Source organism: Lissotriton helveticus, chromosome 10 (genome assembly GCF_964261635.1).
Source record: "Lissotriton helveticus chromosome 10, aLisHel1.1, whole genome shotgun sequence".
Taxonomy (NCBI): domain Eukaryota; kingdom Metazoa; phylum Chordata; class Amphibia; order Caudata; family Salamandridae; genus Lissotriton; species Lissotriton helveticus.
In genome coordinates this window covers 655,667,495-655,693,313 of record NC_136071.1, presented here as the reverse complement: position 1 = coordinate 655,693,313, position 25,819 = coordinate 655,667,495, and the positions used below count along the sequence as shown (strand labels likewise).

Genomic DNA, 25,819 nt, shown 5'->3' with positions numbered 1-25,819 from the left:
CTCAACACCTGGCAGGTTCTCTGAATGCCAGGGCGGACGAGCTCAGCCGACGGTGCATGATGGATCACTAATGGCGTCTGAACTCGGACGTGGCGCAAGGCCGCTTTCAGCAATGGGGAGAGCCTTGGTTAGATCTATTCGCCACCGAAGAGAACGCCCAATGTCATCTGTTCTGCGCGTTGGAATTTCCAAGGCGGCACTCGCTCGGAGACGCTTTTGGTCGCGAGTGGAGTTGCGGTCTGTTGTACGCCTTTCCGCCTATACCACTTCTGCCCAGAGTGCTGAAGAAGATCAAGCACGACCGGGCCCAAGTCATCCTTGTGGCTCCGGACTGGGCACGAAGGTACTGGTATCCAGAGCTACTCAGTATGTCAGTCGATCCCCCGGTTCGTCTGCCTCTTCAGGAGGACCTTCTGTCGCAGCAGCAGGGGACGGTCCTCCACCCGAGCCTGTCCAGTCTCCACCTCCATGCTTGGAGATTGAGCGGCGACAGTTGAGGCCATTTGACTTGCCTCCTGAAGTCTGTAACGGCATTCTGGCAGCCAGGCGTCCCTCCACAAAGTCGGTATACGCCTGCAGGCGGAACAGATTTGTGGCATGGTGCACAGCAAAGGCTGTGGATCCTCTTGCTGCCCCTCTTTCTGAGGTTCTTCTCTTCCTTCTTTCTCTTGCCCAGCAGGGCTCTGCTCTGGGCACTATCAAGGGCTACCTTTCTGCCCTTTCAGCCTTTCTCAGGCTACCTGATCAACCTTCTTTGTTCAAGTCCCCTATTGTAAATAGATTTCTTAAGGCCATCACACACACGTTTCCTCCTGTTCCGTTTGTGATGCCTCAGTGGGACTTGAACCTGGTTCTTACATTTCTGATGTGCGCTCCCTTTGAGCCACCTCACAACTGTCCTCTTCGCCTTCTGACTTTGAAGATTGCTTTCCTGGTTGCCATCACCTCTGCCAGGAGAGTGAGTGAGCTCCAGGCCCTTTCTTGTACTCCACCTTTCCTTTCTGTCCATCCGGACAAAGTGGTGCTGCGTACCAAACCTTCTTTCTTGCCCAAGGTTGTCACGGCCTTCCACATCGGGCAGTCTATCACCTTGCCTACCTTCTTTCCGCCACCGCATCCCTCTAAAGAGGAAGAGCGGCTCCACCGTCTGGACCCAAACGTGCGCTCTCGTTTTATTTGGATCGCACACGCCAGTTCCGGGTGGATGACCAACTCTTTGTTGGTTACGTGGGCGCTAAGAAGGGGAAAGCGGTGCACAAGAGGACCATCTCCCGGTGGATCATCTTGTGCATCCAGGCATGCTACTCTTTGGCTAGGAAGGAGCCCCCTGCTGGATTGCGGGCTCATTCTACCCGAGCCACGGCGACTACCACTGCCCTAGGCAGGGGTGTGCCCTTACAAGACATCTGTCAGGCAGCTACGTGGGCATCACTGCACACGTTTGCGAGACACTACTGCCTGGACAGCCAAGTCCGGAGGGATGGCTTCTTTGGCCGTTCCGTCCTCCAGGACTTTCTGGTGTGATTATTGGTTCGCAGACCCACCACCGGGGTTGGTATTGCTGGGGTATCTATTCTAAGGTAAGGAATCTAATACTAACGTGTCTCCAGATGCACAAGTTACTACTTGTGTAACGATATATCTGTAAGCGACATTAGTTAGTATTAGATTCCTTACCGACCCACCCATCCTCCCCGTTCTGCGAACCAATATCTAGGGTTAGGGTTATCCCCTTTCAGGGCCCTAGTTTCAATGGCACCAGTGTTGGTTTTTAACAAGGCTCTGCGTTTCTGGCGCGGAAAAGCTGTGTCTAAGAACTGACGTCAGCACGCGGAGGCGGCGTCTAAGTACTCCGACGACGTCATCACGGCGCCCACGACGCCGACGACGGATGCGGAGCCGCAGACGACGCCTACCGACGCGCAAGGGTACTGCTACGCAAACATTTCCGGATCCAGTCTGACGCCTGGTGATATTCTAAGGTAAGGAATCTAATACTATCTATGTCTCTTACAGATATATCGTTACACAAGTAGTAACTTGTGCTTTTCCAGGATGACATGGCCCCCAAATTAGGTACAAACATCACGCCTGATATGTTGGTTACTCATTATAGCGGGCTGTATAATCATGAAACAGACACACAGCATGAAAAAGGGAATGTAGACCAAGGTCAGCCTGTAGTTTTTTCCTTAAAGGAAATTAAGGTCGGGATTGAGGGGCTATCTAAAAATAAAGCACCTGGCCCGGATGAAATCCCGCCTGATTTGTTCCTTAGCTCGGTGGAATTATGGGCCCCTATAATGACGAGAGTTATCAATACAGTAACCCGCTGTGGCTTACCGCCCTCCTGGTCTACTGCTACCATTATTCCTATTTTTAAAAAGGGCATCAGGGACGACCCACAATGTTATCGTCCCATTTCCCTGATCAATGCATCTGCCAAAATCCTGGGAAGGGGGATATTAAACCGGTTGTCTGATTGGACAGAAGCAAATAATATCATCTCAGACATACAGTATGGTTTTAGGACGGGTCGTTCCACGAGTGACCAATGCTTGAACCTCTATATGATAGCAGCCAAATACACCTTGGCCAGTGATGGATCCCTATTCATGGGGTTCATGGATCTGGCAGCTGCTTTCGATCATGTCAACAGAGGCAAGCTCTGGAACATGATGACCAGCATGGGTATAGAGGTTGGCCTCATTAACATTTTAAGGGAATTGCACAGCAATACCTCTGCGCAAGTCAGGTATAATACTGAGGGTGGATGCACTGACTCCTTCCAATGTAAAAGTTGGGTATGCCAAGGATGCATCCTGGCGCCTTTTTTATTCTCCCTCTATATTAATAACCTCGAGCAGTATCTCTTACAGTTGGGTTCTGACTGTCCCCGAGTAGAATTGCATCATGTTCCTGTGTTACTTTACGCAGATGACGCGGTCCTCCTCGGGCGCACTCCAAAGAGTTTACAGATTTTAATTGATGGTTTTGTTTTTTATGGGCTCATTAGACCTTTCTGTTAATTTGGGTAAATCCTATGTTTTATCTGCTGGTAAAAAACCCTCTAATAAATGTACCTTCACGATAGGGATCATAAGATGGAGAAGGTTAAATCTTTCTCATATCTGGGCTTACTATTTGACGAGTTATTAAAATTTAACGCCTTGATAGAGGATCGTTGCCGTAAAATGAATGCCACCAATGGGGCAATAGCTGGTTATGGCCGAAGGCTGGGGAGGTGGTGCCCTGAACAGGTGATGATCCTGTACAACTCAATGTGCTGCTCTAAAGTTATTTATGGGGCAGAGGTGTGGGGCTTTGTAAATACCTGCCACCTGTAGCGGGAGGAGAACAAACATCTACGCTCCGTCCTGAAAGCCCCACACAGTTTAGCGGCTGCAATAGCACACAGGGAGCTAGGGATACCCTACCTTGAGGATTTGATAAAGGTTAGGACAATCTTAGCCTGGCTTAAAATCTGGATAAACCCAGAGGCGAGCCTAAGCAGGGAAATATTGAAGGACTGCTTGGGCAGAGATAAATGGTCGCGAATCCTGTGGCTCAGTTATGTAAAGTCTGTACTGGTTACCCTGGGCCTAGGGAATCTCTTCACCGACCCGACAGCGATCATCCCCCAGCATAAGGCAATTGTTAAAAAAGCGTTTCTTGCACACAAAACCGCACAGAGAACTGAACAAGAAAGGGCTAAAACCATGGTGTGCGCATATAACCTTGTAAAGACTTCAGAAGGAATGGAATCTTACCTATATCTTTTACACAATGCACAGGAAAGGTTTTTAATTAACCGTTTTAGGCTAAAAAAATTTACCATATTTATTGGGATCACCATTAGGGTATTCACCTACTATTGAACAGAGGGGAACCTACGGCTGCGACAATAGGTCTCCGCAGGATTCCCTTCATTTTGTATTGCTATGTCCATTTTATGCTGAACCCAGGTGTAGATTTCTGGTAGACGTCCTGAAAAAATCTAACATAAAATGTGCTAGAGAGGCTTTGATTCTTTTACAACAGGCGTCAGATCCTTTTACACTGTGCTGTATTATTAATTTTATTAAAGTAGCTGTTCGACTAAGGGCAACTAGAGGGGGGGGGGGATTGTGAGATTTTTGTGATTGGTTTTTTTTTGTTTTTTTGTTTTAGCCTTTGTTGTTGCATTTACATTAGGATTCATGTTAATTTGGTGGTTTGTTTTTAAAAAAAAGAAATGAACTGAATGTATACTGAGTGTTTGTACTTTTATGGTGATTTTTAATCATCGAATAAAGAATCCAATGAATGAATGAATGAGTTGAAAATGATATCAAATACATTCAAAATGCAAATAAAATGATAAAAACAAATAAACATAATATATTTTTTAAATAATCAGTTAGTAATTAGTTTTCCTTTTCATGTTGTTGTGTACTTTATGTTGATATAGACATTCACCTTTTAGGAAATGGCGTTTATGATATAATTTGTTCTGCTACTGTTCCATCTTTACAAATGATTACTTTTCCCTACGAGTAGCGAACACATTCTTCAGTAGGGGTCCCCTGTTTTCCAAAAACTGCCACAAAGGTGCCCCTCCGCTAAAACATTGTGGCTCTACTTGTCAGTGTCAATTGTAACAGCCTCAAAGCGGACTCCACAAGTACCCAGAGTATCGCCCCCCTCGCAAGGGCCAAATAGGTGTTGGCATGAAGCTAGCCCCGACATCCTCGCCAGAGGTGGTCGGCTTCAGTGAGAATGAGGTGTGACTCTTGAAGTATAGCAATATGCGCCACCTGCCTTTTAAGGTAGGTATGCCAGAATTCTGTGCCGTTTAGTTGCTAGACCCAGGCCATGTATGATCCATGTCAACAGTTTGTAAGTGTTAGGTTTGTTAGCCATTTGGCCTGTAGCATAGTTACAAAGTAAGAGACATTTTCCCATCCAGCTCCCCCACTCAGTAAAACACTTAACAGACCCCCCTCCCCCACACACACACACCTAGTATTTCACTCCAAAGACTGCATTGGACAAAAATACAAAATCAAACCTGCCAACTCCCCAGAGCATCCCAGCAATGGCTTGCTACTCGAACCATACAGATTAGTAAGGTAGCAGCACATAACATCACCATTCTGGGATTCCTAGAGTAGTGATTGGAGGGAGAGGTAAAGGCAAGTGACCAACTCAACCCCAAATGGCTGTGCTGAACGAAGCAGTAAAGACAGTTCCGATATGAGGGGTCAGGTATGCTAAGGGGAGGGGGAGGGAGCGGGAGGGAGCATGTGTCAGACGATGTCCTATGCAGTTTAGGCAGTGCCTTTCAGAAGCCCATCATCCTCAATGTGTAGCGAGTCATTGGCATCTTCCTGGTAGTCTGAGCTGCACCTTTTCTTGTAAGAGTCCAGAGCCTCAGTTAACAACACCATGGCCTGCAGTGCCACTGTTCTACCCATTTCCGATTGTGTCTGGTTAGGTTTTGTCACTGTTATTGCTAGCGTTCCTCCCTGTCACCATCATCGCTTCCGGTGGTGTGGTAGCGCTTCCCTTGCATTGGTTTGGGATTTGTCCTTCCCGGACCAATATATTTCCAGCTTTGACCAAGCGTTGCCTGGGTCCTGGCAGAAGTGAGAGTTACAATCCAACATTATCTACAGTTTGGCAGGAAATATAAGTGAGTACTGCTTCCCTTCTTCTTCCAGCATTAGTTTCACCTCTTGGAAGCAGGCTCGTTTGGCCTGCACCGCAGCCATAAAGTCCGGTAACAGTGTGACTTGACCATTTCCCACCCAGAATGGGTGTGTCTCTCTTGATTGTTGTAACAGCAGGTCTCTGTCCTTGTAATGCAATAACATCTAGACTACAGGTTTAGATGGGTATCCCGTGGCTGGCGGTCGGGTGGGGCGTCGATGGGCTCTTTCCTGAACAAAGATGGGTGTGAGATGAGTCTGGGCCACCATTGTCCACAGCCAAAGCTCCAAGTAGACCAACATGTCAGAGCCCCTCAGTTTCTTCCGGCAGGCTTAGCATGTGCACATTGTTGTGCCGACTGCACTTCTCAGCATCTTCAGCACGATCTTCCAGCCATTATATCCAATCAGTGAGGTAATTTGGGTCTTCATGGTTTGATGAACGGGGTGCAAGTCAGCCTGGGTAGTTAGTGTCTTTCACACTGCTTGCTAGTTTGTGGTGGTCTGCGAGAAGCAGGTCAAGTTCAATTGATACCTTCCCCATTTTTCTCTGGAGTGTAGTCTTTGAGTCCTCTATAGCCCCTAATATCGTATCAGGGGTGGTTTTCAGAGTGTCGGGTGGGGAATCCGGGGTGCCTCAAGGTCAGACATATCTGGCAGTAGACACGACCCCAGCAGTTTAGCCTTCGGCTTACCCATTAGTCAGCCTCTTGTGTATTGTGAGAGTTCCTTTGTCACGAGCACTGCAACATGGAGATTCTGGATACCTCTCCTAGCAGGCCCAGCAAACGGATTGGGGGGGGGGGGTTATTCAAGCTGCCCTATGGGACTGCAGGTAGCCTCGGGGGAAATCTCTCCCCATTGGTATTGCTCCACACCCCCCTCTCACCAGCAGTGAAGTCGCAGTCTTGTCAGCCATATTGGCCAAGGCCCCCTGTGCAGCACCTAACCTTAACTTGCTCACAGATGCATCCCAGTAGGCAGACAGTGCCACCATGACCAACAAAGTGATGTGGCCCATTCCAACCCTGGGATCAGACTTCTGTCCACAGTCAAGGAAAATTCTGTCCATAATGACAATAACCAGGTCCATCTGTGCCAGCTCCCCCACTACCTTTGCCTCGCTTGTGCTGGCACCACTCTTTCCTGAGCCCCTTTATTGTATTTAATTCTTCTCTTTGCTGTACTGTTTTTGCTCTTTCTGCTGATCTGCCTTTGTAATTCTGCTGTTGTATTTCTCATATTTGGCTCACTGTTTTTGCTCTTTCTTCTGATTTCCCTTTGTAATTCTGCTATTGTACTTCTCCCATTTTCCGCTCTCTACTGTGCTCTGTTTTGTTGTTTGTACTATTCTGGTTCTTAGTTTTGTGCGCTTCTGTTATCTGCTGCTAATTTCTATTACCGTTCTACTGTTGTCTATGCCCAGTGCCTGTCTGTTTTTTCCTGCAATTGCTGCCTATTTTTGTCCTTCCTGCTTTCGGTCTCTTCTACCCCCGCTCGGTGCCCTTCACCCTCTCAGGACCTACTTTATGGAGGCCGCATAGCGGCTGCTCAGTGGCCGCACTGCTGGCGCAAGCCCATCAGCGTCCAGACTGTGCCCTGCGCTAGTAACCCTAGACCTTCCTCTGCTACACTGGCACCAAGCTCATAGCCTTAGACCCCAAGTTCCACAACAACTGCTGCCACGCCTCTCCACAGTTGGACCTTTCTCTTGCCTCAACTGTCTTTTCCTGCAACGAAGGAGCGCATGTATCCACCACATCAACCACAGCTGCGCCTGGACAACTCCTCTGCTCAACGGCCTATCACTCTGCAAACAAGTCACAGAGATTTGGGACACCGTCACCTCCCTCACCCTGACATATTGCTTGCCGAAACCTGGCTCAACCAGGCATCCGCGCCCAACATCGCCATGGCCACGCCGGAACTGCATCAACAAACACGGAGGAGGAATCTCCATCATACGCTAAGAACCGTCCACTGCACCGTCGCAGATCACCCCGATTATGGAACACCTGAACTTCAAACAGATGACAAAGATAACAGATCATACCCTACACAGAAGACATCCTCTCTCTGAGGATCCGTCCACCACGGAGGCTAACTTACACCTATGCATGGCCAACATTGCCGACTAGATGCAAAACAACTACCTCAAACTCAATGCAGACAAAACTGAAGTACTTATCTTCGGGAACAACAACTCTGTGGAACGACTCATGGTGGTCTGCTGAACTAGTACCCTCACCCACTCCCACAGACCACACCTGGAACCTCAGTATGATCCTGAACAGCAAACTCACCATGAAAACCCAGATCAATGCAATCTCCTCCACCTGCTTCCTCACTCTTTGCATGCTCCAGAATATCTTCAAATGGCTTCCACTCAGCACCAGACGTACAATCACTCAAGTCCTCGTCACTGGCCACATTGATAACAGCAACCTATTGTACAGGGGAATCACCACTTGCCTCCTGAAGAGACTACAGACAATACAGAATGCAGCAAACAGACTCCTCTTCAACCTCCCCAAATAGACCCACATCACCCCACTCCTCAAACTCCACTGGCTCCCAGTCCACAAGAGAAGACAAGAGGAGTGTGCTTTACAAATGCTTGATTGATTGTAGATTCAAGATGTAGACTCATGCCTACAAAGCCCTGCACAATGAACGACTAGCATACATCAAACACCTCCTGATTTTCCACCAACCCTCCAGACACCTGCGAACCGTTGCTCTCCACCTCACTCGCACCTCCTGCATCTGCCAAAACATTGGAGGACACTCCTTCCCATACCTTGCCACGAAGTCCAGGACCAGCCTCCTCCTCCGGTCCTCACTGTCTCTTCAGGAATTCAAGAAGGGACTCAAGACTTGGCTGGTCAACTGATTCCACCCACGCAGCATAGCTCTCAGGGCCATGATGCGCTTGGGGGGGGAACAGCACAGCTCTATAAATCCTGTTTGATGGATTGAACCAACAGTGACCACTGACGGCTGTCAGTGTGAAGAGCCAGGTCTCTGGCCATCCACTGCTAGGTGGAGGCTCTAAGCAGGGATAGTGGGTAGGTCTCTCTTCCAGACTTGTGGTTGGCAAGGAGTTCCCTATGGGCTCCTGAGGTATCTCTGACCTCTGAGGGGTTTAAGTGGGGGAGCACTAGCCCCAGGTGCTTTGAACCCTACTTCACTCTACCTTCCACCAGGTCAAGGGTGGCATCCTGATACTGGCAAGACAACCCAGGATATGTACGCTGAGGATAAACAGTCCTCCCTCGTTCAGACCCTCCATCTGAGCTCCCGTACACTACACTTGGGAGTGGTACCTCCAGAAAACTAAACTGTCACGGTGCCCCTAGCTGCTGCCCCACTCATTTCTCCTGACAACTAGGGCAACTCATCCCCTGGAATTCAGTCAGTGGGCATCTGGGTACTAACTATGATGCTTCTCTGGGTCACCACCCCACCCCATTCCAAGAACCCCAGGGCTGTAGGGAGGAAGAAGTCCTGCTTATGGGCCCCGAGTTACCCTACACACCTGTCTGGTGTACTGCTCTAGGGTAACTAGTCTTTACACTACTATGTTCTGGCTAACACCAGTATCCCTTAGAGCAGTGAATAGGACCTAATTCACTTTCACCTGGTGGAATTAACGACTTCCACCCTCAGGGATCACCAGCTCACCCTCTGAGTCTATCTCCCAACTAAGCAAGATCATGGCATGGTCTATGACCAGACCTTGAGGACTACTTAACCCTGAACCGCCCACCAGAACCAATGCCTTGTCATTTCATCCTCCCTTACTCTGGGACTTGTCTGGGTCATCTTTAACCTACCCCTCACTCTGGTGAGGGGGGCATGAACTACCCTTCTTGGGCTCACTGCCAGATACATTCTTATACACTCTGGTACTGACCCAGAGTTCTGCCTCCTCAGCAAGCTTCCTGGTGTCCGTCAGCTTACTGTCAGCTAGGTGCTAGCGCAGTTCAGGAAAACAAATACTGAGTATATACTCTCTCAAGAATAAGTTGTACAGCCCAACATAATCATTTACATTGGTGCCCGCACCCAACCATTCAGTGCCTTGCTGGCATAATCCAAGAAATCCATCCAAGAAATCCACCCAAGACTGATTCTGCATCTTCTGGCTGTCCCTAAACCTGGTGCAGTATTTTCTGGGGTGTTTCAAAACTTGGTGACAAGGATGGCGCTTATAGGGGCATATCTGGTTCAGTCCTCCACTCCTAGTATAAGCACTGTATCCCTCCCCACTGGAGGCATGTGCATCCAAGAGCTGCACACCTTGCAATACTCCTCTAGAATCCTGTGTACCTTTTAGAGCTACCGCTTGCACCAGATTTTTAGGAATGCGGACATTCTTGTTTCCTGCAAACACTGTGGGTAGTAACGTTTTCTCTTCCAAGGCCCTTTCAGCCTTTTTCTCCTCTGCCTGTATCTTTAACTTGGTCATTTGCAGATTGAATTTTCCTTCCTTCCTTCCTCCCTCCCTCCTCTCTGCTACTTTCTTGGGGGACAAGTTGCGAGAAGAGACACTGCTCCCTGCCCAGGCTCCATTTCATGTGTTCCATTATCCCCTTCCACTCCAGGTGGTTCCTCAGAAGGTCCCTCCATATGATCATCCTCTCCTGTGGCTTCAACCAGGGTGCACTTGGCAGGAAGTCCCTTCTCTTTGTAGTAGTTTCAGACACAACAGTAGGAAAGGTAACTTGGAAAACCCAAAATGCCAATCAGGGAGAATTGAAAAATAAATTGGTCTCAAATATCTGTATTGGGGTGGAAGTGTAACACAGAATTACTGTACGGCACTTCACAACACAATTCCAAATCCCACTGCTGCTACCAGTATAAGAAATTGGGTTATTGGTTGACTTGGGTATAAGCCCTGTATAAAGGAGCAACCAAAATTGTGTCTGCAAAGAAACAAACCAACCCTAAATTAACCTGTGCTCACCCCCTTGGTATCTTGGCACAGAGTAGTCAGGCTTAACTCGGGGTATATGTTAAGTATTTGTGCAACACTTCAAACAGTGAAAACACACCACAAAAGAAGCCCACAGTAGATTTAGAAAAATAAAGTAAGTTTTATTAAATAGAAATACCAACGACAAATATTCCAATTAGTAGAACTGGAGATGTAGGAGGATGGCTTAGTATATAGTGCACACTTATGTAAGTGTAGTACCCTGCACTAATCCAGTCAACCTTTATGGTGTTTAGACAACCATAGAAAGTTCTCCGAGTGGTAGCTGTGGAGAGCAGCCTTTAGGCGTAGTCCAGAAAGAGCGTAAAGCAGCTTGTTTTACCAGTTCTTAATCTTATGGTGAAGGTTAAATGAAAAGGAACCACACAGTGTAATTATAAAAATATGTATTTTATTATAAAGACTTACTAACACATTGCATTATCTCCTAACCCGAAGATATAAAGACAATACACACAAATACTTTGGAAATAGAACACGTAAGTGGCACAAATACACAGTAGTCTCCAGGGGGATACCAAACTATATACTAAAATAGTGGAAAGCATACCACGACCTAGGTCGAGAATGGACCCAGAAGATGTAGAAGAGTCGGGCACACAAGGAGCCACCCAAAGTGAGTATCTAGCAAACCCCACAAAGATTCTGTGCAGAGTGGGAACACAACCTCGTCCTAAAGTCAATGGGTAATTTGTGTTGCAGTTTTAAAGAAGGGCCCTTCCCAGCGGACCCTGAAGTAACCCCGTGGAAAATGGAATGTTAGAGGATCACCCCGCCCATGGGTACCCCAGGAACCAGGATACCTACACCAGGGAGCCAGGTGCATAGTTGTGAAGTGACATCAGAAACCGCCGTAGACCACAATGGAGGACTTTAGAAAAGGTGCTGCTGGTGAAGGAGGTGAAAGAGTCCGGTAGAACCCAAGGGTGGATTCAAGTTGAGAGGTACCTGCAAGCGGAGCGGCAGAGTCTATGTCACTCAGGAGTGACCTAGATGCGCAGAAGACTAATGGCTACCAATGTCGGTGATGCAGGTGAGTTGACAGTGCCTTGAAGTTGCAGTTGTGTGAACCAGGTGACGCTATCGAAGACAAGGAGCTGTTCACGAGCTGTCCCAAGTCAGGTGTCAAGAGCCAAGCGGTCAGTGTCCGGCAGGAGCACCACCAAGCCTTGACAACGGCAACCAAAGTAGTAGTCGAAAAAGGTGCAGTATCAGGACCAGCAAGATCCAAGTGACTCGCCATGAGCAGGTAAGTCAGAGCTGGCCCGAGCAAGCAGGGGACCCCACTGGAGCCAAAGACGACCCTCGAAGACCCACAGGCCAGAGCCACAAGAGTCACAAGAGGACCTCTAGCAGCTCACCGAAGGATGAAGGCCCATGGTGCAGAGGATGCAATGCAGTTGAAGATCTTGGCTGCAGGAGATGCTTGAGGTTGGAGCTTCTTGCAGCCCTAAGAACTCTGGAGGAGAGAGTCCACAACCCTTGGCAACAACAAGTCTATGCAGTACACAGGGGTCCTGCTCCAGCGGTTCAGACGAGGGATACTGACTTCAAACTTGCTGTGAAGACAGGTCAGGCCTCGAGGGAGTTTCAGAACTACCACCTGTGTTGTTGAGCCTTTCAAAGTACATAGGAACCCAGGAACAGCAGACCGGTCAGTTTCGTTGCGGTGCCTGCAGATGCAGGGGAGTGGTTCCTTCACTCCAAGGGAGATTCCTTCTGGTGTCTTGGATGTCCAGAGGCCTTGTGAAGAACCTGTATGGAGCACGGGCACCGACAATGTAGAAGACTGGCAGGACGACGAGACCAGGAGCATCAGAAATCTTCCCAGTTGCAGTCTTGCTTCCTAAAGCGAAGTTAAACGTGCCCAGAAGTGGTTTCGGATCTGAATCTTGTCCCATGACGAATCTAGTATCCAACCTACCGGTAAGCCCATAGGAACCCTAAGGAAGGGGTTGAGACGATTCAGGGGTCCCTCCTAGAGGAGGGGCCAGACAGTGAGGAGGATACTCCCATGCGCTTGGTCCAGTTTTGTGCCAGAGCGGAAGCCAATGGCTCCCTGAACTGGTTTGAACTGGAGAATGCAAGGAGGGCACCAAATGGACCTTCAAGTAATCTCTGTGGCGCTGGCAAGTGCCCCCACCCTGCCCGAATACACTAAACCCTGTCTGGGAGGTGGTCACACCTCCCTGTGACAGGATATCTATTGTTCTGCCTTCCCTGGCTCAAACCTGGCTCAGCAGCAGGAGGGCAGAAATATGTCTCTGTCTGCAGCAGCTCTAGCTTGCTGTCCGGTTCTGGAAGGCTGGTACCGGGAGCACTGAGGGCCTCCCAGAGGAGCTTTACAGTGCATGGAATCGTACCTCCCAAGCAGTTTACTGTGTGGGGGTATGATTCCTACATGTTTGATGCCAAACATGACAGGGTTCATTACAGCCAGTTTAGAGATGGCCATGGCGTAATGTCACATGGCCACTCTATATACCGTAATGACTGATGCACTTATAACCTGGGAGAATGAACTCTGAAGATTGTAGGGGTGTCTTGCTCATGCAGGGGCACCATCACACTTATAACTGAGCACCCTGCCTTCAGGATTGAAAGGCCTGCCTTAAGGGTGACTTATAGGTTTTAAGCGCAGTGACCTCCGATATAAGGAAACTTGTATCTGTCATAAGTGGTGCTAGCACCAGCTTACACAGGCTGCTATGGCAGGCCTATAGTCACAATTTAAGTGGTCTTCCATGGGTGGCATAATACATGCTTCAGCCCAGGGGTGCCCCTGGTGTACCTATGCTATGGGTAAATTAGTACCATATACTAGGGTCTAGGGTAAACCAGTAGCCAATCTGGAGTGTACCCAAGTACTCACCATGTCAAATTTAGGAGAGAAGCACAGAGACACCAGCAAAAAGTGGGGGTGAGAATGAAACGGGATCCTACTTTCCTACAGGAGACATTGAATTTTGAAGTTTTTATAGTGAACATATAGCACCACAAAGCGATGTTGAGAGTTATCTGGTTGTGCTTTACTGGGACAAAATCACAAGTACAGGCCAACCGCGATAGAGCATGCGACGGATACAGGGGACCCAGTTAGGCCCGCTGAACAGAGTAACTTAAATCCTGGTTGTGGAACATAGCATGGATCCGCGTCGAAGATAGTTCGCTCAGCTGTGGCAAGGCGTTATTTATGAGATATTGCAAGGCTGCAGTGTGAGGTCCTGTTGCTTTGACACCGAGGATCCACTTGACTGGGCTTGTGATGCCAAGTTCAGTTGGAGGGATGCTATGGGCAGCTGAGGCGATGCACCGATTCCGATGAGCAGTGAAGTACGGATGCAGAGTTTTGGCATTGTTGTCAAGACAGCCATCGATAAGAGATGCAAGGTGCTGCGCCGGGGAAAGCTTTGCACTCTGGCAGTTAAGAAGATGCTGCATTGTCCTAAGATACAGGATGCGGCTGCAATGCAAGTCTTTTGTGATGGGTCCAATCCACGCAGCAGTTCTGATCAAGGATGCGCCGCTCAGCCTAGTATGTGCGTTTGTTCTGCTTGGGTATACACATCTTCAGCTTGTGGGTGCGTTGCTCAGCAGAGAAGATGCATCTGTTCCGCTGGCAAGTACCTTAGGCCTACTTCCAAGGGTCCAGGACTGGGGTAGTACAACTTGGCAGGGTAGACTCACAGATGGCAGAGTCTTGGTGCAGGGTGTTGAAAGCCTGTGATGTCCCTGAGGCTTCAGCCCAGGAGGCCAGCAAACTAGCCCTTGCAGTTACTATGGGTTCTGTGGTCAAGAGATGCAGGTCCAGTCCATCTCAACCAGGCATGAGAGCAGCAGGTCAGCACAGCAGAGTAGCAGTCCAGCAGTGTGGCAGTCCTTCAACAGCACAGCCATCCTTCCTGGCAGAATATCCACAGGTCCAGAAGTGCACTGAAGTGGTGGTGTGTGAGGTCCCTCTTCTATACCCAGTTGTCTCTAAAGTGGAGAGAAGCTATTAGAGGCATACCTTATAAGTGTGGAGAAGCTTCTATAGGTAGGCCTTTGAAGTGCACAGTTGTCCTACCTTGGCTCCAGACTAACTAGGGTATGCAGCCCTTTGTGTGGGGACAGGACACAGCCTATTCAGGTGTGAGTGAGTCTGGGTCCAGCTCATCCCTCTCATCCTGCTAGTGATGGCCCATTTAGTCACACCTAAGCTCCCATTGTGTATGACTGTGGTGGAGGAATACACAAAGCCCAATTTCTAATTTTACCTAGTCATGTGACCAGAAACAGGCTGTGGGCATCAAAAAATAGCTAAGGCAAGAAAATGGTACTTTTCTAAAACTGGTATTTTCAGAATTGTAATTTAAAATCTGACTTCACCATAAGTTTTTTTTTTTATAAACTTTATTTTCATGGCCAGTCAAACAGTGCAGCTTTACACATTTGATACGCCCACAATAATGATGAAAACATATACAGTAGTTTGTACATTAATATGCAACAACGTACCACCTTGAGTGACACTGAATTTACAGTTCTAATCTCTTACACACTTAACATAGGAATAGTACACCATATTCACCAGAAACAAGGGTTCTATGGCCAGAGGTCTGGCAGCTGGTATATATACATGCATATAGGCCATTCTCCACCCGCGAAGGGGTCAGATTAGTCTCACCTCCTCAATGTCGAAACATGCCTGAGAGCCGGGCAGTGTTTGCATTTAGTCCCCTGCGTTGAAAGAACGTATTGTACTAGAGGGTCCCAGAATTCTCGTGGTCTAGAGAATTGGGGTAAATCTTCTGCATAAGTGTCCAACTGAGTTTTACAGTATTACATATCCTTGATCCCTTCACTACAACGCTATTCGCCTGCAGGTGGAACAAGTTTGTGGCATGGTCCACAGCGAAGACTGTGGATCCCCTTTCTGCCCCTCTTTCCGAGGTTCTTCTGTTCCTTCTTTCTTTGGCCCACCAAAGCTCTGCTCTGGGCACTATCAAAGGTTATCTTTCGGCCATCTCTGCCTTTCTACGGCTTCCAGATCAGCCTTCTCTTTTTAAGTCCCCAGTTGTTAACCGTTTTCTGAAAGGCATTACGCACACATTTCCTCCTGTGCCGTTCAAAATACCTCAATAGGACTTGAACCTTTTCTTGACGTATCTGAAGTGCGCTCCCTTTTAGCCCCTTCATAACTGTCCTTTGTGTCTTCTCATTCTCAAGATGGCTTACTTGGTAGCTATCACCTCTGCCAGAAGAGTGAGTGAGCTCCATGCTCTTTCTTCCAACCTCCTTTCATTTCTGTTAATCCGGACAAGGTGATTATAAGGACCCGTCCTTCTTTCTTGCCAAAGGTTGTCAGGCCCTTCCACATCGGGCAGACCATCACTTTGCCTACCTTCTTTCTACCTCCTTTCTACCTCCGCACCATTCAAAAGAGGAAGAGAGGCTCCACCGTCTGGACCCAAAACGTGCGCTTTGTTCTATCTGAAGTGTACACAACTGTTCCGGGAGGATGACCAGCTCTTTGTTGGCTACGTGGGCGCCAAAAGAGGTCGGGCAGTGCACAAATTGACCATCTCTCATTGGGTCGTTCTCTGTATCAAGGCCTGTTACTCGTTGGCTAAGAAGGAGACTCCTGTGGGGCTGCATGTCCATTCCACCAGGGCAACAGCAGCCATACTGCCTTGGGACGCGGCTTTCCCTTGCAGGACTTTTGTTAGGCAGCTGCGTGGGCCTCGCTGCACATGTTTACCAAGCACTACTGCCTTGACAATCTGAAAGAAACAGGTTAGTGTTAGATTCCTTACCTTAGAAAATCCCCAAGCGTCAGACTGGATCCGGAAAGTTTTGCGTAGCAGTACCCCTGTGTGTCGGTAGGCGTCGTCTGCCGCTCCGTGTCTGTCGTCGGCTTCGTGGTCGCCGGAGTACTTAGACGCGGCCCTTGCGTGCTGACGTCAGTTCTTTTTTCCGCGACAGCAAGCGCAGATCCGGGTAGAGCAGTACTCCTAGTCACTTTTCGACTACATTTTTAGATCTTTTTTTGGATCTTCTCGAGTCGATTCTCGACTCCAGTGCCGATAGGGATGCCCGGGTTCAAAACCTGCGACAACTGGAATCGACTGATGTCGGTTACCGACCCCCACCGTCAGTGCCTTTATTGCCGCTGGGCTGACCACGATGACAAGTCGTGCCCCGACTTCCGGGCCTTGACGTTGAAGGCTAGTCGGGAGCAGTCCCGTAATCGCCTCGAGATCCGGCAGTCGGTCCGTGCCGCTCAAGGTCCCGGTCCAGGAGGAGGCCGAGGGACCGGTCGCGGGGCCACAGTCATCACAGCTCGGCAAGTCGACACCACTCGTCGGGCTCCAAGTCCTCAGGTAAGTCGAGGCACAAGAAGTCGAAGAGACGCCATCGCTCTTCAGACTCCCCCCCCCCCCCAACGCTCACGCGGCGCAACCGTGGGTCCAGGCCACACCGCCCACGTGGCTTCGCTGGAGCCGCAAGTGCCACGTCCAGCTACATACCCGCCGGTCCCTGGGCTGAACGCGACACCAGGGGAGATCAGCGCCTTCCTCATGGCCATGAGGTCGCGCTTCCCTCTGTCTGGTCCCGCCGAGGTGCCTTCGGGCCCAGCGGACCTGTCTGGGAGCCCAAGTGGGCCGGCGGCTTCAGCCGCGGCGCCGTCGGGTGCTTGGGCGCCGTCGACGACTTTGGTCCTGACGACGCAGGGTTCCTCAGGATCCAGGCCTGGATCTGTGATGACGCCGGTCGACCTTACGATCCCTCCGCCGACGTCGTCACCAAGGGTGTCGCTCCCGGCGCCGTCCTCGGGCGGCATCGTCCCTGGTCCGGATCCGGCATTGGACCGGCGCCACCCGGCGCAGTTTTCAACGCCAATCGGTGAGCCCTTCACCGACGACCCGGCTCCATCATTTCTTCCTGACCTTCAGGAGATGGATGACTAGGGGGATTGAGAGGGGTCTGAGGACCCTCTGGCACTGCAGTGCCCGTTGAGCCAGGACTGGGCAGACGAACTGGGGGAGGCCAGTGGTCTGGACACTTCGCCCGACACTGGTTTTGTCTCCCCTCCTACCGTGGCTACAGAGGAGGGGGCTGCTTACAGCATGGTGTTGAGTAGGGCAGCCAAGGCCTTGGCTCTTGAGCTCCCAGTCGTGGTCGTGAGGACTAACCTCCTCACTGAAGTGCTCAACCCGCAGGCAAGCTCCTCGGAGCCTCTCCTGCGGTTCAACGAAGCCCTCACTGACGTTCTGTTGGGCACCTGGTCCAAGCCCTCTACAGGCCTCCCTGTAGATCGGAACGTGGCCCGACGCCCCCGCCCGGCTCCAGGCGACCCCAATTTCCTGTCTGTTCACCCCACCCCTGAGAGCCTGGTGATCCAGGCCTCAACTTCCCAGACGGTGTTCCCGACCGCCCCTCCGGATCGGGAATCCAAAAGGTTCGACCAGTTTGGTAAGAAGCTGTTCTCACTGAGTTTGGGTTGCGGTCTGTCAACACCGCCTGCCTTTTGGGCCGTTACTCCCACTCTTTCTGGGATATGGTCGCGGAAGTGCTGCCGCAGTGACCCGCGGAGGTCCAGGCAAAGCTTACCCAAGTCCTTGCGGAGGGAATGGATGCAGCACGATATTCTATCCGGTGTGAACTGGATACCACAGACTCGCTAGGCAGGGCGATTGCACGACGGTGGCGGTTCGCCGCCACGCCTGGCTGAGGTACGCCAACTTTTCGGGCGATCTCCAAGCCTCTTATGGAAATGCCCTTTGATGGCCGTCGCCTCTTTGGCGACAAGGCGGACAGCGCGCTGGAGCGTTTCAAGGACTCCAGGGCTAATGCCAAGTCCTTGGGCCTCGGCCAACGCCAGCAGACTTCCGCCTTTCGTGGCCACAGAAGGGGCGCCCCCACACGTTTAGCTAGCCACAGGCCGCAGAACCACCCTCAACGCAGACGTGATAACCGCCGTGGCGGTGCCGGGGGACACCGGCAAGGTCAGTCCACACTCGCTTCCACAGCATCTGCCTCAAAATCCTCCTAGTCCGAGTTTTCAGGCCCATTCGACGCCAGGGGGGGCAGGGTTCACCATCACCTCCTCCACTGGCGCTCCATCACATCGGACAGGTGGGTGCCGCAAATCGTCCGAAGGGGCTACTCCCTCCATTTCGAGGCGACCCCTCCAGCCATGCCACCGCAGTACCACAGCCTGTCGGTGGATCACTTGCAACTTCTGCAGGAGGAAGTTATGGCCCTCTTGGCCAAGGGGGCCGTTGAGCGTGTTCCTGGGCCAGAAGTAGGACGTGGTTGCTATTCCCACTACTTTTTGGTACCCAAGAAGGGCAAAGGGGGCCTACGCCCTATCTTGGATCTAAGGAGTGTCAACAGCTTCCTCCGGAAGGAGAAGTTCAAGATGCTGACTTTAGCTCAAGTCCTAGCTGCCTGGACCCAGAAGACTGGATGGTATCGTTGGTCTTGAGGGACGCGTATTTCCACATCCCCGTCCTGCCGGCCCACCGGCATTGCCTGCGGTTCACGGTAGGCCACAAGCACTTTCAGTTTACCGTGTTTCCCTTCGGCATTACCAGCGCCCCACAGGTGTTCACGAAAGTGATGGCGGTGGTCGCAGCTCATCTGCGCAGATTAGGGGTTTGTCTTCCCCTATCTCGACGATTGGTTGTTGAAGGCGGGCTCGTCCCAAACAGTCGTCTCCCACCTCCAGACTACGGCTGAACTCCTGCACTTGCTGGGGTTCTCCATCAACGTGCCGAAGTCACACATGTGCTCCTCTCAGATGCTCCTTTTCATCGGAGTGGTTCTGGACTCAGCCCAGTTTCGGGTTTATCCCCCCGAACAGCGGGTTTGGGATATTCAGGCTCGGATTCCGATCTTTCAGCCCTTATCCCGAGTCTCGGTCAGGTTGACGCTGCGGGTGCTGGAGCTGAGGGCCTCTTGCATCCTTCTGGTGCATCACGCTCGGTGGCAGATGCGGGCTCTGCAGTGGGACCTGAAGTTTCAGTGGGCACAGCATCAGGGCAACCTGTCCGGCTGCGTCCGGATGTCAGAGGGCGCTGCGAAACAGTTGCAGTGGTGGCTCACGAACCGCGATTGGGTCAGCGGTAGATCTCTCTCCCTGCCCCAACCCGAGCACATAGTAGTGACAGTTGCTTCCCTCCTGGGATGGTGAGGCCACATGAGGGAGATCAGAGGCCTCTGGTCTCCGGCGGAGTCCCGGCTCCACATCAACCTTCTGGAGCTGCGGGTGATCTGGCTTGCACTGAAAGCATTCCTTCCCTCTGTCAGGGGAAGAGTAGTGCAGGTGTTCACAGACAAAACCACCGCCATGTAGTACTGCAACAAACAGGGTGGGGTGGGGTCGTGGACGCTCTGTCAGGAGGCTCTGCGCCTCTGGACATGGCTGGAACACCAGGGCGTCACCCTGGTGGTTCAACACCTGGCAGGTTCCCTGAACGCCAGGGCTGACAAACTCGTCAGTGCATGATGGATTACGAATGGCGTCTGAACTCGGACGTGGCGCAAGGCCTCTTTCGGCAGTTCCCCACCGAAGAAAACGCGCTATGTCATCAGTTCTGCGCGTTGGAATGTCCAAGGCGGCACTCGCTCGGCGACGCTTTTCGTCACGATTGGAGCTGCGGTCTCTTGTACACCTTTCCGCCTATACCACGTCTGCCAAGAGTGCTGAAGAAGATCCGGCGAGACCTGGCCCAAGTCATCCTTGTGGCTCCGGACTGGGCACGAAGATACTGGTATCCCGAGCTACTCAGCATGTCAGTCGATCCCCCGATTTGTCTGCCTCTTCAGGAGGACCTTCTGTCGCAGCAGCAGGGGACGACGCTCCTCCACCCGAACCTGTCCAGCCTCCACCTCCATGCGTGGAGATTGAGCGGCGGCAGTTGAGGCCATTTGACTTGCCTCCTGAAGTCTATGATGTCATTCTGGCAGCCAGGCATCCCTTCATTAAGTTGGTATACACCTGCAGGTGGAACAAGTTTGTGGCATGGTGCACAGCAAAGGCTGTGAATCCTCTCTCTGCCCCCCTTTCAGAGGTTCTTCTGTTCCTTGTTTCGTTGGCCCTGCAGTGCTCTGCTCTGGGCACTATCAAGGGCTATCTATCTGCTATTTCGGCCTTTCTCAGGCTCCCTGATCAGCCCTCGATTTTCATGTCCCCTGTTGCAAATAGATTTCTCAAAGGCATTACTTATCTTTTCTCTCCTATTCCTTCCGTAATGCCGCAGTGGGACTTCAATCTGGTTCTTACATATCTAATGTGCGCTCCCTTTGAGCCTCTTCACAACTGTCCTCTTCGACTGCTGACTGCTGACTTTGAAGACTGCTTTCCTGGTTGTCCTCACCTCTGCCAGGAGAATGAGTGAGCTCCAGGCTCTTTCTTGTAAACCTCCTTTTCTTTCTGTCCATCCGGACAAGGTTGTGCTCAGAAGACGTCCATCCTTTCTGCCAAAGGTTGTCGCTGCCTTTCACATGGGGCAGACCATCAATTTGCCCACCTTCTTTCCGCCTCCGCCTCCTTCTAGAGAGGAAGAGTGGCTCCACCGTCTGGACCCAAAACATGTGCTCTTGTTTTACTTGAACCGCACATAACAATTCCGGGTGGATGACCAGCTCTTTGTTGGCTAGGTTGGCGCAAAGAAATGTCGGGCCATACTTAAGCGGACTATCTCCCGATGGGTCGTCTTGTGTGTTAAAGCCTGTTGTTCTCTGGCTAAAAAGGGATCTCTGCTGGGGCTGCTCGCACATTCCACCAGGGCGACGGCTGCCACTATGGCGTTGGGACGTGATGTCCACTTAAAAGACATCTGTGAGGCAGCTACGTGGGCCTCGCTGCACACTTTTACTGAGCACTATTGCCTGGACAGCCAAGTCCGGCAAGATGACTTCTTTGGTCTTTCTGTTCTCCGGGACTTCCTGGTGTGATCTTGGTTCACAGACCCACCACCGGGGTTGGTATTGCTGGGGTATCTTTTCTAATGTAAGGAATCTATCAACATGTGTTTCTTTCAGATGAACAAGTTACTTACCTTCGGTAACAATATATCTGTAAGAAACACTAGTAGTGATCGATTCCTTACGGCCCCACTCATCCTCCCCGTTCTGCAAACTGATTTCTAGGGTTAAGGTCATCCCTTTCAGAGCCCTAGTTTCAAGGCACCAGTGGTCTGTATTGCATGGCTCTGCGTTTCTAGCGCGGAAAGTTGTGTACAGAACTGACGTAAGTGCACGAGGGCAGTGTCTAAGTAGCTGCTGCGACGTCATCTCGGCGAGCATGACGCCAACGACGGACGCGCAGCTGCACAACGCCACCTTCTGACGCGCAGGGGTACTGCTGGCAAAATCTTTCCGGATCCAGTCTGACGCCTTGGGGTAATTGTACGGTAAGGAATCTATCACTACTAATATTTCTTACAGATATATCGTTACCGAAGGTAAGTAACTTATTCATTAACTCAGAACGTAAGTATCTAATGAACTGTGTCACTAAATTGGTCTATAGTTAAATTGATACATAAGTTGACTGTTTTGATTGAAATAAGACTAGCCACATTTGTAGTATCAAACAGCTAAAACAAAAATTAATGTAAAGCAGTCAATGTGATCTTCCCCCTTAAACAAGGAGATCGGTTTGAGGATTAATTCAACAATACAATGTAGGTGTTGGGATGATTGAAGCTCACATGTTGGCAATTATCAGATAAATCTACATTCCTAACTGCAGGGCTTTTGAATGTTGATGCCAAACACATAGGCAGTGCAGCAAAAAGCAATGTACTCGCATAGGTACAGTGTCACTCAGTTCTATCAAATGTCAGTTTTTCTTAATATTACACCGATATTAAAAGTGAGTTGGTTCTAGCAACAATAAAGTACCAAATCAGCATGTCATCGTGCATAACCTTTTTTTACATGTCTCGGACTCGTTGGAGAAACACACATTTAGCTCTGTTCTTGAACATTGGCATGTCATTGTTGTATGTATACTCTTATGAGCACTCTTTTATGGTACAAGTACACACAGCAGACTTTTCCTTTACCCTAGGATACATGTATACCGCTTGATTTGTTTTTGTAGGATCCTGTGTTGTTTTCAGGCTCCTTGCGGATGAATCTGGATCCCTTTAACAAATACTCAGACGAAGAAGTTTGGTCATCCTTGGAACTGGCTCACTTGAAAAATTTTGTATCTGGTCTTCCAGACAAACTTAATCATGAGTGTTCTGAAGGAGGGGAGAATCTCAGGTAATGACCCTTCTATTTCAATATTTTATCTTTGTGCTAAAATGTGGCCTTAAATGTAGGTTAGTCAATTGGCATTGAACTGCTGATCTATGGGATCCAGGCAATTTGTTGTATCTTCCAGATCTATGTGTTTGGGTGCTGAGGTGTGATAAGCTGCAAACCCATCCTGTATTTTTTATTACTCTCATAGATTCTTATTCTGGAATACCCATAGCCTCTTTAATTAAGTTTAGTTGGCAAATTATCTTTACCTAAATGATCCCTGCTCGATAATCCCAGGAAGCAAAGCCTCAGTCTTGATCTCCTGTCAAGATTACCACCTTTCTACCCCATACGCATGCCTTACATAGTATTTTACAAAGAAGTGCCTGCAATGGTCATTACAGGCATCCCCTGGCGCTCCACTTTATGGTCCAATTACGCAATTTTCAATGAATGATTTATATAGAGTTTTATTCAAAATGAAGACTATTCTTGTATTTTCATCAGTTCCATTTCAAAACATGTCATGTTTAGTGACAAAGTTCATCAATTGATCAATAGAAGTAACACAATACATGTCCAATGCATTTCGGGCTGTCCGCCCTTCATCCGGGACAAAAGCTAGAAGCAAGACCAAACAAAAATACATTCAATGTCGAATAATGGTATGCCAAAATAAACAGATCCGCGTCGCACGAGAACAACAACACCACATGGACATTTAGAAACCGCGCTTTATGCGCTAACTAAGTAAGTTTCCTACATTCTTTTGAACGCGTGTCACGATATCGCATCCGCTGGCTAGAACGCACACTTTTATTTTCATTTACATGTTCGTTTATATTTCAGTTTCAAAGGGGCACTGACCACAGAAGAATAACACGTGAGAACATTTACATGTATTTTTTCTCTCTTGAGTTTTTGCATGCACTCACACCAGGGCACATCACACGTCATGGGACAGTCACGAATGGGAGAGTCACGAATTTTTAAATGCTTAGCCATGTACTTCTGTTTATTTTAAATGAAATGAAGGGCGGACAGCCCGAAATGCATTGGACATGTATTGTGTTACTTCTATTGATCAATTGATGAACTTTGTCACTAAACATGACATGTTTTGAAATGGAACTGATGAAATTACAAGAATAGTCTTCATTTTGAATAAAACTCTATATAAATCATTCATTGAAAATTGTGTAATTGGACCATAAAGTGGAGCGCCAGGGGATGCCTGTAATGACCATTGCAGGCACTTCTTTGTACTGTACTTCCCGACGTCTTTGACAAGGGACGCCACCCAGGCTGCATACCTCATAAAAAAGAAACTTTTTCTCCATTCGAACTTTTCAAGCAATAGCTGTGCGACCTCCCACTCTACTACTTACATAGTATTTTCACACATTGACTTGTGTTTGTAGAATAACTGGTTCCAGCAAAATACAGGTCTACTTCTTTGTGGATAGCATTAAAAATACCTTGTGGCAGTGATGGTTTTTGGTCTTCTTCCCTTATTTGCAACGTTGCCTCAACTTTTTCCCCTAAAACAATAGTTAATATTTTACTATGTTTTATCATCGTTGGCACCATAAACCCTTTATTATTTGATGCAGGTGGATGACATGAAAATGTGCATGATACGCACAGTTCATTTTTGTGGAGTCTCTGGTGCCCTTTGATTGTGCTCTCCTAAGCTACAATTTCTATTGATGCAAACATTGCTCTTTGCTTGCAATGTTTGAATTGCTGTACTTTGGCTTCTCATTTGTGCCTATTTTATTTTTTTATAGTGTTTTATAAAGCAAGAACATCACCATCACGGTATCAGAGCACTGTATACAATGAGTTGATGCGGGTTACATTACATTATAGACATTTGTCATTTAAAATATGCAGTACATAGAGTTCAGAGAGCAAGATATAAAACATTTATAGACCGTATTGAATAGGGTGAATGACAGTTGTGTTGTATCGCAAACGTGTTGGGCCTCATAGAATATATTTTTTATATTCCAATCTAATTTCTCCTATATCGGAATAATCTCAGCTACCATACCAATTCTCATAGGTCCTCCGATCGATCTTATTCTGTGCTGAAAGGGATTGGAATACTTAGGAGATGAACAATTATCATATGGGGCCTTGGAATAATTATCATTCAATTTTTATGGATGTAATTTCCCAAGTAATTCTACCTCTAGGCCAGTTAATCATAGATCAGCCTAATTTAACCACAGCAAATAACGAAACAGAATCTGCTGAATATTTTTACCTGAATTGTATTATCTACTTTCAAATAATTAGTGTCTTCTCCTAGACACTTATCTGACTGCTCATCACTACTCTCTTTTTGTGAGCCTCTTGCCTACACACTCGGTTTCACTCTCTGTTATGATACTATATCTGTTTATTAAGGGTCTTGAAAATACCCATGATTGTATTACACTACTATGTCTTGATTATCACGCGGCCGGCTCAACAAGGGTTGTAGACGTCATGCTGTGTCCAGAAAGCTCGGTTAAGCCTCCTCTAAACTCCTGGAGGCTCCTTAGAATTACACGGCCCTGTGTAGGGTTGTGGGCCTGACGCTGTGTACACCTAGACCCTGCCTTTGTTCCTTACATAGAAAATAAAAACAGATTTAAGCAAATAATTAGTGTACATACTGAATTTAATATAGATCAGATTTAATAAGTATTGACAAACTAGTGAGATCCAAATATAAAGAATGTTATCTTCCTCAGTCGAGGGAGATTTTGTCCTAAGAAAGTAAATGTATAGGAAATCCGTTATCTTTCATACAAACCCTATTAATGAAAGTTAGATAAATTTCCGAATGACCACTTCCAGTTCATGGGCAGGATTGTCTGCCCATGTCTGC

At 48.9% G+C, this 25,819-nt stretch overlaps 1 protein-coding gene across 2 annotated transcripts in view; it reads left to right on the top strand.

Moving 5' to 3' along the window:
* LOC144784432 (multidrug resistance-associated protein 1-like) overlaps positions 1-25,819 on the top strand; it is a 1,651,426-nt gene that overhangs the window by 1,441,066 nt on the left and 184,541 nt on the right. For both annotated transcript variants that reach the window (XM_078663183.1, XM_078663184.1), the window contains one exon: positions 22,790-22,956. In XM_078663183.1, the coding sequence (XP_078519309.1) occupies positions 22,790-22,956 (167 nt within the window). The remainder of the gene's footprint in view (positions 1-22,789; positions 22,957-25,819) is intronic.